The sequence below is a fragment of the Brachyhypopomus gauderio genome, chromosome 2 (assembly GCF_052324685.1).
Source record: "Brachyhypopomus gauderio isolate BG-103 chromosome 2, BGAUD_0.2, whole genome shotgun sequence".
NCBI lineage: Eukaryota > Metazoa > Chordata > Actinopteri > Gymnotiformes > Hypopomidae > Brachyhypopomus > Brachyhypopomus gauderio.
This window is the reverse complement of record NC_135212.1, coordinates 8,768,733-8,783,943: the sequence shown is the minus strand read 5'-3', so window position 1 is coordinate 8,783,943 and position 15,211 is coordinate 8,768,733. Positions and strand designations below refer to the sequence as shown.

General features: G+C 39.1%; 1 protein-coding gene across 5 annotated transcripts in view; it reads left to right on the top strand.

Moving 5' to 3' along the window:
* The window catches only part of tp53i11b (tumor protein p53 inducible protein 11b), a 37,726-nt gene that overhangs the window by 19,007 nt on the left and 3,508 nt on the right, over positions 1-15,211 (top strand). For 2 of the 5 annotated variants that reach the window (XM_076986012.1, XM_076986011.1), the window contains exons 2-7: positions 4,707-4,766; positions 6,309-6,446; positions 12,534-12,592; positions 13,247-13,295; positions 14,229-14,325; positions 14,906-15,007. In XM_076986012.1, coding sequence (XP_076842127.1) covers positions 6,318-6,446; positions 12,534-12,592; positions 13,247-13,295; positions 14,229-14,325; positions 14,906-15,007 — 436 coding nt within the window. In that variant the 5' untranslated portion in view covers positions 4,707-4,766; positions 6,309-6,317. The remainder of the gene's footprint in view (positions 1-4,706; positions 4,767-6,308; positions 6,447-12,533; positions 12,593-13,246; positions 13,296-14,228; positions 14,326-14,905; positions 15,008-15,211) is intronic. The other 3 variants (XM_076986010.1, XM_076986009.1, XM_076986013.1) reach the window with 2 other exon arrangements.

The following is a 15,211-nucleotide window of genomic DNA, read 5'->3' as shown; positions in this document are numbered from 1 at the left end:
CATGGATGTGCAGCCGACAAATCTGCAGCAACTGCGTGATAATATCATGTCAATATGGACCAGACTCTCTGAGGAATGTTTCCAGTACCTTGTTGAATCTTTGCCACGGAGAACTACGGCAGTTCTGAAGGCAAAAGAGGGATAGCAAGGTGTACCTAATAAAGTGGCCTGTGAGTGTAGGACCATCTGGAGACTTTCCGGAAAATCTTATTGTTGTCGCACTGTTCTGGTCATAACTATTGTCTTCAGCACAGGTGACAGGATGTTTTTGTAATTGTTGTAACATTTAAGCTACAACTGGTAACCCAGCATGAGTCATCGTAAAATGATTTTGCAGATACTACATCTGAATGACGCCATGCCCAGAGACATTGCCCCGGGAATAGGAGCAACATCAAGTTGATTTCCTTGCTTCAACATTTGCTAGTTGGAAACCTAGCCATTAACCTACACATTTGAACTAGAATCCCCCCTATTATGTGTTACAGAGAAAAGACACATTGAAAACAGTGGGTTCTGCATTTTTAACGATCCACGACAGCACCAGACACAGCAACAATTTTCTATTTAAAAAATTTTGTCATGATTTTAATGCACTTTTTTTTGCAAAAAATGCAGTTTTTGCTGCTTGCTGTATCCTACCTGCTACAGCACGTAGAGCAGGGTGCAGTTTTTAGATCCTTCAGAGCTGATTTCACTGGCTCCAGAAAGTCCACCCTGGGGTAAAGCTGTGGATTGCTATGCTATGACATGCAGTAATTTAGTTGAATGAAAATGCCAAATACTTTTTTTTTTCAGAGCAAAACGCTGCTGTTTCACAGCAGTAGCCTTTGCTTCTCAGAGCAAATGCTCATCTTTCATTTTTAGTTGTCTCACATGTGTTCAGTTACTTTATCTAGTGGATCAAAATGAATTGATCTCCTGTTAGAAGGGTATGGAGGAGGAAGGCTGGTTAGTTCCAGTAACAGATTTTTTCATCTAGTATTGACTAATGTATTTTATTGTCAATGAAGCTTGTGACCATAAAAATTGTGTTTCTATAGAACTTAGATTTGGTCCTTCCAGTGTAGCATTGATTGTGCTAATACTGATCAGTTCAGGGTTGTACAGGGCTGCAAAATTATATATTTTATACAGATACATTTTATTTAGGAAATGAAACTCACTTGTGATTAGTTGGTGTCAGTAGGCATATTTCAGAAAGCTTAGCAGAAGCATCTCTGCTTAGATTTGGAAAAGCAGAAAAAAGGGGGGCGTGATGTCACATGCTCACCTTGACTAATTATGAAGTGTGTGAAGTCCTAAGTGTGTAATGTTGTCCTTTCTAATTAGAATTTTAGGTTTTATCTGCTCATTTATGAATTATACATGGTAATAATAGTAATGGTAATTTCTTTTTTTACCAACCACTTGCATTTCATTAGCTGTAATAAAATTTAAAAATTTAAAAACTCTGCTATAAAACTGCCACCAGGCTTTTAGTATGTGCTGTTAGTATTTCTACTAATAGCTGCATATAAAGAATTCAGCCCTAACACTGTCACGTAATGTCACGTAATGTCACGTAATGTCACGTAATGTCACGCAATCTGTGGTTGGTGAGACTGTGGGTTCACAGTCTCTCTGAGGACAATAACCAAGGAAACCTCAGGTCAACTCAGAGCATTTGTGTGGAGGAATGTTTTCCTTTCTTTTGTGCATAGACTGCCTGCTAAGTTCCCTGCATCTGCAGACAATTATTAAATGATTCATTGATGCAGTTGGTCTTTTTTCGTTATCTGGCCACCTCAGTTGAAAGAATATTTCTCACTAGGTGTGTGGGCTGGACTGAGGTTATGTGGCCACAGGTTTTGTGATGAAAACATTCTCTCATTCTTAGCAGAGATCTTTTGAAATTCAGATATCCTCACCTTCATATGTTTTGTTTTTCAGTGACATTGACTTAATTGACCTGTTGACACTTGAAGATGACCAAACATATCTCAGCATTGAAACCGTAATAATCAGTGGTCAGTTATCGTGTCCTTAAAAGTATCACTTACAACTACAAGCACAATAACAAAGGAGAGTGCATCATCCACACCAAAGGAGCATCACCAAGGAATATACTTTGAATAATAAGAGAGACTGCCAAATGTAGTCTGGAGGTTGCTAGGCAACTGCATCAGCATCACACCAGCAGGCGAGAAACAGATTGGTGCTGTACTGTTGCATAGGCCTCCGAAAGGCTGTGGTATGTGATGTTACAGGACGCTGATTGAAGCATGACCCGTCGGATCCCTCACGTCTGTGAAGACTTGGTCACACCGAGGTTGTGAAGCATAGCAGGAAATGTGGCCCCCGCGTGGCTTAGTGGGGTGAATGATGAGTCGCACCATCACCAGTGCTGTGTGATGAGCGTCTGTGGGATCACTGATGTGGGTTTAGTGGATCAGAGGTGAAGGATTCCTTCGAGTCTGGATGCTCTTCAGACCAAGCCTGCGGTCTGACAGCCATCTGTTAATGGCACTTCAGGAAAGGCTCAAAAGGACAGGTGTTAGTGGCCATGTACTGGCTATATCTTTTTGCAGAATACAGATTAGCTTGTTAAACTGATAGTATAAAGTTAATTTAAGATACATGATACAATAAGCACATATATTTTTAATCAAAATGTAATAAATAATTTGCACCTTAAATAAGTTTTCTATCAACAATCACCCCTTATTTAGTAGTTATAGTAGAATAGTAATGCTATCATCTGTGTGTATAAACAATTTAGTGTATCTCCTATCAGACTGATACTGAAACTATAGTACATAGTATATTAATGGGTCATATGTAAAGTAATTCCATTTCAGTTAGTGTTTATTTTTTGAACATTCAAGAAGTGAACACAGTCTGTTACAGTTACTTGGATAAATTTCAACCAGTCCCAACAAATGTTGAATCATTACATGCTTAGTTGTACTCCCAATGTTTTAGCCCCAAATTAGTTCCAGAGAAAATTTCTAAATTGCACTTAACACAAGCAATAGTGTTGAAACCGTGATCCAACAACAGTGAGCTTGTTAGACATCCCATTACAAAACCATCAGTGCAGCACTAACCACTGCTAATCATCTGGACAAGTCTTTGGGAATTTGGGCCCCACTCAGTTACAAGAGCATTTGTGAAGTAAGATGCTGATATGGGACGAGAAGGCCTCAAAGGTGTTCAGAGGGAGTTCAGGACACTGGAGTTCCTCCACACCAAATTCACTTTGTTCGCAAGGGCACGGCCATGCTAGAACAGCAAAGGGCATCCCCTACCACCAAGTTGGAAATGTCTGTATGCAGTAGCACATTAAACTTTTCTGGAACTGAGAGATCTTCCCCAAACCCTGAAAAACAGCTCAGGTCATTATCCCTTCAGCTCGGATCTAGTTCCTGGTCCCAAATTTCAGATTCTCAGATCTTTTAAACATATGTCAAATGCAACAAAAACAAGTGTTCTTAAGGAGGATCATGTCAGTCATCTGGCTCTGGTTATGAAGTCTGTCATGCAGCTTATAATAAAACAATAATAAGATTTATGCATTGCACAGAAATCTAGATGCATTGATTAGGGTTTGCTTACTGTGATTAAGGCCTTATCCCAGTAAATAATAAATCAGATAAAGGTATTTATGTGGCTTTTATATAGTTAGAGACTATGAACCTTGATGGGTTAAATAGGAATATTAGTGTTCATGCAGCCTGTCTAAAGAGAGGGGTGCGCGCAGACGGAAAGCTGATAATGAATTCTGGCTATGTTTTCTTTCCATCAGTTGTCTTTCAGTGAACTGCCTGTTGTTTCTTCTTACCCCCACCCTCATGTACTTCATAAAATAACTCAAGATGGTGTAGAAGAGATCAACAGGATTGTCAAGTCTTTACTCCAGTCTTGTAATGCATGATCTCATATGAGAGCAACCTCCCCTACTGTGAGTGCCGATAAGATGAAGTGAAGAAAATCTTTCACCCTTTACTAATAGCAGTTCATTAACCCAGCCGGCGACATGAATGTCATAAAACTCAACACTAATAGACCAGTTTGGGCTTAATGGCACAATAATAGCCATACATCTACAACTTATCCCAGCATGATCTTAAATGATGGATTGCATTTATCAGATAAATAATCAGGAGATTAATTATTATAATATAACTGATTTTTCTCTCTTCTCTCTCTTCACAATTGTTGGATCAAAAAAAAGATTCTTTGACCAAAAAACAAATGTATGCACACACCTTACGTGTGCATACATTTGTTTTTTGGTCAAAGAATATATATTTTTTTATAACTGTGACGGGCAGGGGTGAGCAACTAAAAGGAAGCGATCACGCCAAGTCTCAGGGAAAAAGGATGGTTTAATAGAAAGTGTGCAAACCAAAAACCCGTGCAATATCTCCAAATTAAGGATATAATGACCAGCGGTCAACTGGTACAAAGACAAGACATATATAGGCAAACAAACGACCCTCAGGTGAGACGGATCACGGGCTCCGCCCACCTGAGGGACGCACATGACGTCACAAACAACAACAACAGCCGCTGTGGACGGAGGCGGCCGGTAGGGGGCCGCCTCACCGTGACAATAACTTTTAATAGACATGTTCTTTATATGAAAATCACATGCATAAATTAGGATATGCCTTTTTGTATAAATCTGCAAGCAGATATTTTTTCCTCCTTTACTTTTCAAGGCCGGGTGGTATTTCTCTGACCTGAAGTGAGCACAGAGAAACAGTGGTGTGTTGTGTAAGGTATGTCCACTTTGTTCATATGTTTGCTTGCTTGTGTGGGAGTTCCTTTTAATGCCAATGAAAGCCTGGAGCCCCATGTCAGCTCAGCAGATACCACCACCACCTACCATGGGAAGTGTTGTTCTGTTTACACACCACGGAGCTTCAGAGGAGGGCCAAAGAGAAAAAGAATTCACAAGTAGACTAGCAGAGGAAGAACTAACCACAATTTGCAACCAGGTGGAAGTGTACACGAAATAATTAAGTGGAGAAGGATTAAGAAATGGTGGTGCCATTGCTAATTTCTGTAATAAAAAAATAAATAAAAAAAAGTATTGCTCCAGCAGGGGTAAATTAGACTATATTTTATTTTGATTTTAGCTAGTTATCTAAATCAGCATGCAGTCTACTTTCCTGTTTTTAAAGCGGCAGACTGCGTTTTTTTTAATGGGAAGAGACAAAATTTTTGCGAGATTATTGGCAAGAAATCTTAAATATGTGTCAGTTTTCCAGGTCACATCCTCCACAATCAAAGCTGTCTTTAGGTTCCTTGTCATGTTCTTTTCTGGGACGGCTGAGTAAACAGCTGTTTGATGCTTTCAAGCGTGTAATAGCCTGACTTTCTCCTTGGCAGTGTATCCTGGATAAGCTTGTGAGGTGGAATTCTTCTCTTCAGCTTTTGCACTTGCTTTCCACGGAGGCAAAGAGTCAAATTAAAATGTTTTAAGATGCCACATTCAAGGATACTGTGGTGGGAAGTCCAGTTACTAGTACCTGTTTCCCTACTTTGTGCTAAAACAGATTTTACTTGACACGGCCACATCACAGCGATTGTAAGATTCGTTGATGAAAATTAACTTCCTTTACAAATGTAATTCTGTTTTGGCTCTATTATGGTGCTGTAGGCTGGTACAATTCAAAACGACAGCCTAAATAGTGTTATGATGGCTAGTCAGTGGTGCTACTCTGAGGTAAAAAGGGAGGAAATGTCTTGCCCCACGCTGCCTCCAGGTATCAGGGGCATCAGATGTTGCCTCCTCTGCTTTATTGATTTTGGACACGGTACTTCTGTTTACCCATGATGAGAAGAGACCAGCAGGCTGCTCTGCTGCAGAACACATTTGTACGTGCAGAGAAAGCCAATCGCCACATCCCTGTTTAAGCCTCAGAGAACGAAGATGATATTGTGGCCTTCTCGGCTGAGATTAACCTGCCTACAAGCTTTGGAAGAGCAGGAAGAAATACATGATATGGAATTTGTGTAGAGTTTTGGCTGTATGGAATAATCCATTTTGTTTACTTATATAAGTAATGCAGGGTTTTGTAGTTGTAGTTACTGGTACATTCTTGTAGTGTAGTTATAGACCAAGTACTGTAATACAAACCTTGGAATGCGTTACTTTAATAAAAACGTATTTGCAAGTTCATGCAACGATTTATGCTGGATTTCATGCCAATCTGTATGGAGCTTGTATGGAGGATTTCTGGTTATTTTTCCATGTCTGAGTTAAGTACTATACAAATTACACATCTCCCTCTTCTTTGTGCCCTTGCCCCACCCAGAGTTTCAGCATGGCTGCTAAACCTCACCCACCGCTCATGAAGAAGCACAGCCAGACTGATCTAGTTAGCCGACTGAAGACCCGCAAGATCCTAGGGGTTGGTGGAGAGGATGACGATGGAGAGGTGCACAGGTCAAAGGTCAGCTTCCTTTCTTGTTTGTGCTGTACAAGTACTAGGGCTGGGCAATTAATCCAAAACACATCAAAACCAACATTCAGAACCTCTAACCGACATCATTTTGCCCATGTTGCTTATTTCATTTTTTTGCTTTTAATTATATCATTTAACATATATACTTAATATACTTAATAAATTCTTTAAAGTAAATATATGTTAATACTTTGCCCACTGTTCATGTACATAAGAGTCATTAATATGGTTCATGGTCATATCAGAAAATCCAGACATTGAAACAAACCCAACACGTAAAGATTTCTTAGACATAATAAAACAATGAACAAATCTCTACTCTATAAACTCTAGCAAACTCACAGACATGATCCACCAACAGGGCTGTAAAATAAACAAAGACCAACATGAATGACAAAACACGGGGTATAAATAAACACGCAACACATGAGACTAATATCGAGGGGCGGGGTTACAAAGTGACAGGGGTGTGCCAGTGTGCCAGGAAAACCAACACATGGGAAAACCAAAATTTGAGCACATGAAAAAACAAAGACTTGACTGACAGGAGGGGGCGGTGCTAGACGTGACACATAACATTCCTCTGGCACAGAGACTGGTATATATAAGGTGCAAATTGATGAGCACTTGTTACTGCATCAGAACCCAGAAGAACCTCAAGAGAGAATGTCAAATATGCATTGTGCCAGATGTTTTGGACAAAAATTATTTAATAACTTCTAATACCTTCTAATAACAGTCTATTAAAATATGTGGAAATGTTCAAATTTGTTTCAACTACTGGCAATGCAAACAGATATATAATTAAAGCAAAGTAAATGAGCAATAAAATGCCTTGTTGCTTGAAATGAAAAATCTTTATTTCTGATGGTGTGAAGGTGTTCAACAAACCGATCAGCAAGCCTTTTCTTAATTTCCTCAATATCAAGCTGCTTACACGTTTTTTCCAAGTACCACAATTATTATCTGAATGGTCATTTATCTCACTCATGGCAAACATATATTTCATGTTTGACATTGTCTGTAGAAGATTAGAGGGCAACCTTAAAAAGTCTTTAATGACACATCTGTTTGCATTGCAAGATGCAACACTCTTGGAACTTTAGAACCCCATGGAATGAATTTCATGATTTAAACATCTACTTTTACATATAGAAACTGGTTCCTCCTCTTACAAATTCAGAAGCAATTGCTTGCACAGCTGATGAATAACCTCTGTCCACAATGTTGTTTCTCTGGGAACCTTGTGTACTATAATTTTTTGACCATCTCTGCTTCTGCTTCTGTAGTGCCCTTATAATGTCTTCTCCTGTAATTAACTACATGGCATGTCACACCTACAAGGTCATTTATTCAGTGTTAGGATGCAACACCAATTTAAACAGCAAATATTTGACTTCATGAAATCCGTATTCAACTTACCCCCAAGGCTCTGGCTCCATTTACCCCACAGCCAGCATTCTGGGAAAAGTATTTCGTACAAATTTTTATTTCAGTGCGTATATAATGCAACAGCATATACCAAATGCAATATATCTATACCAAACACAAATTTTTAGAGGCCAAAAGTGTGACAATTTTATTTGCCATTCTGCATTTCCTCAAAATCTTATTCCCTTATGGCTGACACCTAGCAGCATGTAGGCTGTTATGACCTATATCGAATTTAAGTTTAATGTTTTATGGCGGATAAATTAAGAAGCATTAAGTGAAAACTTCACTTAAGTTTTTCCAGAAAAACTTCACTCTCTTAAGATGAGCTGAACCAAGTGAAACACTGCTTTGTCCTTGAGTTGAGCTCCTATGAGAATTTTTCAATACCTATAACAAAAGAGAGAAATGCCCCTTTCACACCCCCCCCCCCTCCTGCTGGGAATGACTCTAGGGAAGGAAAACATGTTTTCACTGAGTATGCACATTGAGTCTCTAGTACATGTACATTTTGTTTATGAACTGAGAATTTTGGATTCGATGAGGCCTTGTCATGAAGATTTATGCTGCGTTACACCTACGATTGTGCTTCAGGGTCCTTATGGTGTAACATATTAAACATATCTCTGCCGTCCCTCTGTTCACTGTAAATATTTATTATTCATTTTAAGCTGAATAATAAAGCTTGCGACAGCACCAGAGTGTTGTGTAAAAGTCTGAAGAGAATGATCTCACAATGTGCTTTCTCCACCATTGTCCCCCCCCCACGTACGAGTGTTTCCCGTCATAAAGTGGCTTTGTCCCTGCATGTTATGTGCCGGTGTGTGATGGATGAACGGGTTGGCAATTAACCATGCCTCATTACTCCAAACAGCTTTGTTTATTCCTGCCTTTTCCTGTCTCCAATCTCCCCTCTCACTGTTGCCCCTGTCAAATTTTGCCCCTCCCTCTAGTGAAACTACCTCAGCTAAATTTGCACCTCTGTGTTTAGGTGTGCCCGCCTCTGCCAGTCTGCCTCTTTGTCTGTAGGTCTGCCTCACCCTGCTAAATTTGTAGAGGTCTCTGTAGAGATCTGCCCCACTCTGTTAAATATGCCCACGTCTCTGTAGACGTCTGCCTCACTGCTAAATGTGTGCGTCATTTATGATATGAGCTCAGCTTCTGTTGAAGTGTTGTTCCTGTGAACAACAGCTCGCCTAAACACCAATGTGGAAACATGAGTCAGTAACATAAGCACAACTGCCAGGGGCAGAGTTTGGGAGCAAAATACACACACACACACACACACCTGGGATTACCCTGTTCTTTGTGAATTAAACATGGATGTTGAACAGAGAGAGCTTCAGAATGCTCGTTTCCTCTCAGATGAAAACCCTGATTACTGTGAAAGCAGGACAGGAAGGCCGAGACAGAAATCCTTCACTTTCCCCACGATGAATCTTCTAATATTTCCATTTCCTCTTGTGATGAGTACACCCCCTTGAATGTCAGAGGTCTCTATTTACTATCTTCCACATTCTTAGTCACTGGATATTGCCTTGTTAATGTCTGGCCATGCCAGGCTTTTCCAGGGCAGTTCATTATTTGAGCTGGAGCTGTAAACCACAGTCAATGCAGAAACTTGCAAATGGTTACACTCGTGAACAACTAGGCTTGAAGACTGAAATAAAACTGTCATATGCTGTTTATGTGACAGCTCACCGCTTTCTCCAAAGGCCTACTCTGGTCTCTGAAGGCCTACTCTGATTTTGTAAACTGTAAGATAATGGGGAGAATGTATAAACAGAACACCCACTTCCTGTCAAAGGTGTTCACAGGATTAGATAGGATTTTAAACTGTGTAGACGTGTCTATACTTGCCTGATGTTTTTACTTGCTTTGTGTTTGCAGACACTCATGAGTGAGTCGTATTTAAATTCTGAAACTAAAAATGTATCTGCAGATAATTCAGTCTCCAAATCTGTGGATGGTCATGATTTGGTCTTGGATAACCAGCAGCCAATCTCATATAGCATGACTTGGACATGCAGGCTTTTAATTTCAACATCAGGAGAATTTAGCCATTTGTTTCAGGTCCATTCAATTGCTTATCCTATCCCTTGTCATCTCGAGACTGAATTTGTACAACTCACTTTGGGCCCGTTCTGCTAGACCATTACAACAGATCCAGAATGGAGTTGCACAACAATGTCTACAGCTCCCAGCCATATCACTGTACTGCTGTGTTACCTTCACTCAACAACGTGCTGGGTTGTCTCCACTTGAACAGTCTATAAGCTCTTCAGAGGTACTTGACTGATCACTAATCCTGCACTTAATAATAAAACCTGTTGTTCATTGTGCTTCAATGTGCCCTGGCTATTATTGATCAAATTATCAACACAGACATCAAAGTGCTTCTGTATGTTGCATAAAAGTCTCAAATGTAAATTTAAAAGCAAGCAGCTATTGAACAGTATTCAAAGTTTTGCAAACAAACTTATATACTGATATTTACTTTCTCTGGCTATTTCTTGATATGTATTCTCTGGAACCATGTGTGTATTTATGATGTGTAATTTCTCTGCCTAGCTACAGAGCACAAAACTGGAAGCTCTAATCACTATCCATCTGACTTTCATTCACCGTACTGTATATCAGCCAACAGCTGTGGAGAAATAATGTTTTATTGCTTCAGAGGGAAATGTGATTTTCACTTAACCTGTCTCAGTGGACATATTGCTTTTCAATCAGTTGGAATTGAAGTAAGACAACCAACCCCCCAAACCCTAACCCAACCATACCCACCCCCCCATTCACACACACACACACACACACATACAAATACCCCAATATAGTTCACAGCATAGAAGGTCTCCTCTCCCTGTTATACCCCAAGGACCATGTGCATACTATAGCATTACCTACAAGCAGCTGTCATGCTTTAATCCAGGCGACCGACTTACAACATAACAGAAGTCTGGCAGCATCAACACAACCTGTTGGACTGATAAGACTCCATCTTCAATATTCCTGTTGCAGGATGGCGCTCTGACCAGCTCCTCGAGTGACCACCCTGGGCTCACCCATACAGGCGAACATTTATACAACAGTAGCTCCATTTTTGCGCTTCCTCGTGCAGAAAGCAGAATTTCTCTCGGACGTGCTGGCACCGTCGAGCGTGATGTGACACTACGCTTGTCTAATTTTATGGCTGCTGGTTTTTTTTTCTCTCAGACTTCCACGCCATTTCATTTGTTTAAATGAAAAGCCCCGTTTCTGTGACTGAAGCATATACTCTAAAAGAACTGCAGTCTATTTGGTGTACACATGTGGTGGTGCCTGTGTGTGTATGTGTGCATGTTAGGAATCTAGGAATTATTCCTTTGTGCATCTATTGGTTTTTCAGTTTAGTTGTAAATATGATTGAAATATCACCTGTTTATGTTTGATAGTGCTGTTGATTTTGAGTGTTTGTGTATTTTATTATGCAGACACTCCTACCTGTAATTAGGTTTCTCTTACTCCATCTCATAGTACTTCTGGAAAAATCATCTGACATTGCCCGACACCTCCCCTTTTAATTTATGACTTTCCCCAGGTCTTTAAAAGTGCTAGTCTGCTTTAACGCTGACACGTTATTCACACTCTGTACAAGCTTGTAGAGTCCCATTTTGATAGGTTCAGCACTACTGATTCTATGGAGATTCAGTATTTATTTTGACATTGTGTTTTATACAATTTGGGGAACCTACCAGTCCGTGACAAGGACTGAAACGATACAACTTTTTAAGCTCCAGATATTTTTTTCCAAAAATGAAGAATTCTAGTGGCTTGAACAACAATTTATTAGATGAATCAATTGCTTTATTATTTTATTATTTAGCCAAGGATGTCATATTTAATTACCTTGAACACAAAACAAATAAGGTAGTGTTTTTCCTTTCTGCTCTTGTATGCCCTCCTGTGAAAAAAAAACAAACGAAACGCAATGTGTGAAATACACTAAACCAACAAATCAATCAACAACTAATCAACAACTGATCAACAACTGGGCAAATAATTAGTACAGAATCTCACTGAGCAGGATTGTTATTAATCTGAAATGACCTGTTCATATTATTCCAAGTATATGGGTACAAAAGGTAAATAAAATATATCAATTTGTGCTGGTATAAAAATTGTATTAAACAGTATCTGAAGTCACGTGACATTTTTCTTGAAATTGTGGACAGTGTAGGTGTTTGTACAGAGTGCTATCTGCAAACGTTGCTGTAAATGTGAGATTCAGCAGAGTGGGTGGCTAACTATACAGACTAATTGTTGCCAAATTAGGTTTTATGCTAAATATAGACATTTTATTATTCAACCCAAAACATTCAGACTTCACTAATGGTTGCTTTGATGCAAATTTGTCGGGTTCTGCTTAATCGAGAATGGATTTAGATGTTCTTGCTTCTTGGCTGTCATCAGTACCCATTCATTATTATCGTGCCATGCTTAAGCCACACTTCACACAATCCTCATTAACATTGTTAAATTAGTCACATTTTATGTATTGATTTTATTTTGATGTTATATATTTGAAGACATTCTGCCTCTAACATTCTGTCTCTCCTCCTCTTTGTTTCTTCCTCTCTCTTCCTCTTCCCATGTCTGTCTCAGATCAGTCAGATGCTGGGGAATGAGATTAAATTTGCCATGCGTGAGCCTGTGGGTTTGAGGTAAGTGAACAATGAATGTTCTCAGCAATGTGCCACAGTTTGTCACAACAAGCATGAACACACACAAACATACACACACACTTGGTGTGATATATAAAGCTGTTTCTTGGAGCTGTGATTGGATTTTACATTTTTGGAAGGATTTTACCTTCCATATACTTAAATAAGTAGGTTTTGGGGGTTTTGATGTATGATTTTACATTGTATTTGGTTTTGTAATGCAATTTTTAAAAGATTTTGGGATTTTGCCTTAAGATTTTGGGATTTTGTACATTTTATATTATTTGGATATAAAATATGTTAATCAGATAATGGATTTTTATTGTAGTGCCATTTTATATCTGTACATGAACATCTTTGTACACTAATACAGGCACAGAACAATTGCAAAAGGTTAACATGTTGCAAGTATTGCAATGCAAAAATGTACACTATTAGGTATTATTTGACAACCCTCTGTGAAGTTTCTCCATATGTTTCACATAGAAGCTTGGAACTGTTATTCCCCAACTACATTGCAATTAAAAAACATAAATGCCCTGAGACATTTGTGATGTCTGAGGCCTCGATGTTTGATATCTGTTGAATCCTGCCATAGCTGGTATGCAGTAGTCTATTTTATCGCTGACTTTTTAAGTCTTTCTCCTGCTATAGGATATGGATCCTGTTCTCTGCTGTGGTCTTCACTCTAATGGCTTTAATGGTAAGTGTGGTCAGAAATGTCAAGCCAGTTATTAACAATGTTTTAAAGACCTTTGATTTGGGTTGTTTGGTTGTTTAAATTTCTTTTTTAGTTTATTTGTGAAAGCGTGCAAATGGTTGTTGAAGGTCAGGTATCATGTTGAATACTTGATTCCATCATTGTATATATCCTCAGTGTAATACTGAGTACAAGTAAAATCAGTTGGTATGCATTCATCCCTAAAGTCCAATGGATATTTGACATTTCACTCATTTTCCTTGTCTTCGAAAGTAGCTTGAAACCTCTAAAGGTTATCATTTTATCTTTTCCACCCTTTAATATAATGGCATTTTAGCACATGCTTACACATGCTTACTTTACTAAAACTCAGAGCTAAATGACCAGGTTTTGTTGATGAGTGTATAAAAAGGGAATACAATTTGCAGTATTTAAATGATGTCTCTTCTGTCATGTAGTGCCCCACAAGTATTTATAGTTTGTCCAGTGCTTTGGGTAGGATGTAAGACTTAATTTGCCAAGATAGATATATTTAGTCTCTGAGGAATCCAAATTCCTTTAAGCTAGAATGTCACCTTAGTCAGTTCACACTAAGGTACTAAGTTTTATTTTAAAAATCCCTTCTCCCCATGGGCCAGCCTGATATCCCATGTTTAAGCTCAGATTACTGCATATTTACCAAATTTTCAACTGATTGGTTATCAGTGTAATTAATCTGATCCATAAATACAATCCACTTAAACCTTGTTTAGAACACTACCTCCATTCCACAGCCTTCCCTGTGTATGTGTGTGTGTGTGTGTGTGTGTGTGTGTGTGTGTGTGTGTGAATCTTGGAGCATTTGAGGGTTTTACCCATTCTAAGGACTCTTTATTTTGGATTAATTTTAACTGCTATGACTGATACACATTTACCTTCAATGTGTGTGACCTGTAGGCCCTGGCCTTCCCTAACCAGCTGTTTGAGGTTGTGTTTGACCAGGAGCAAACTGCCACCAGTACCTCCATACGTCTTTATGGAGGGGCAGTACTGAGTAAGTTCTGCTGCATCTTCTTTCTCTTTAAAATAATGTTTCTCAGAATTATGCTCCTGTGGGTGATGACCAAAGCACATTTGTTTACAGTGTAAAATTATTTGTAGAGGATGTAAAGATGTGCAATGATAGATAGAAGATAATAGTTAAATAGCATGTTCACTGAGGCAATGCACCAGAGTACGATTGAAGAGAATATACAGAGGAGCTTTGCAGTTCAACTAATGCAGCAGTTTAGATCTCTGGTTCAGATGTCAGATATCAAGGAGCGCGGAACTGCTGATGCAGGTCTAAAGATGGATCACACATGAAGTCACACAGGTTTGTGTTCTTCAGAAATGGGACCTATCAGTTTCCCCGCTGCTATTTGCTCAGAAGTTGCTGATTGGTCGATTTTGCCATGGCACATTGTGTGATCCACCCAAGTTTTGTGTGCTCAGTTTTACCATGGTGCCCTTAATTAAACTCAGTCTCTCTTTGAATCCAAATGATTTAAAATGTATGTCCTATCATTATTGTGCTTGTGTGTAGTTGGCACGCTTTCTGTCCTTCACAAATACAGTGTCTTATTCTATTGTAGGTCTTTCTCTTATTATGTGGAATGGTCTCTACACTGCTGAGAAAGTGATAATCCAGTGGACACTGCTCAGTGAAGCTTGCTACTTTGCTATCCAGTTTATAGGTTTGTTGGGCTTCAGTGTTTTTGTGCTCTGATGGTTTGTTTTAGAGATTTGCATGGCTTCAAATTAGTGTAACGGTATCTGACTGAAATAACACTGCCCCCTTGTGGTAGTTCACCACCAGAGCACTTTGTCTGTAAACAGCGTTTTGCTTAAAAATTACTGCTGTCAATTCCAGGTGCCGCGATTAAAAGTCCTCACCAGGA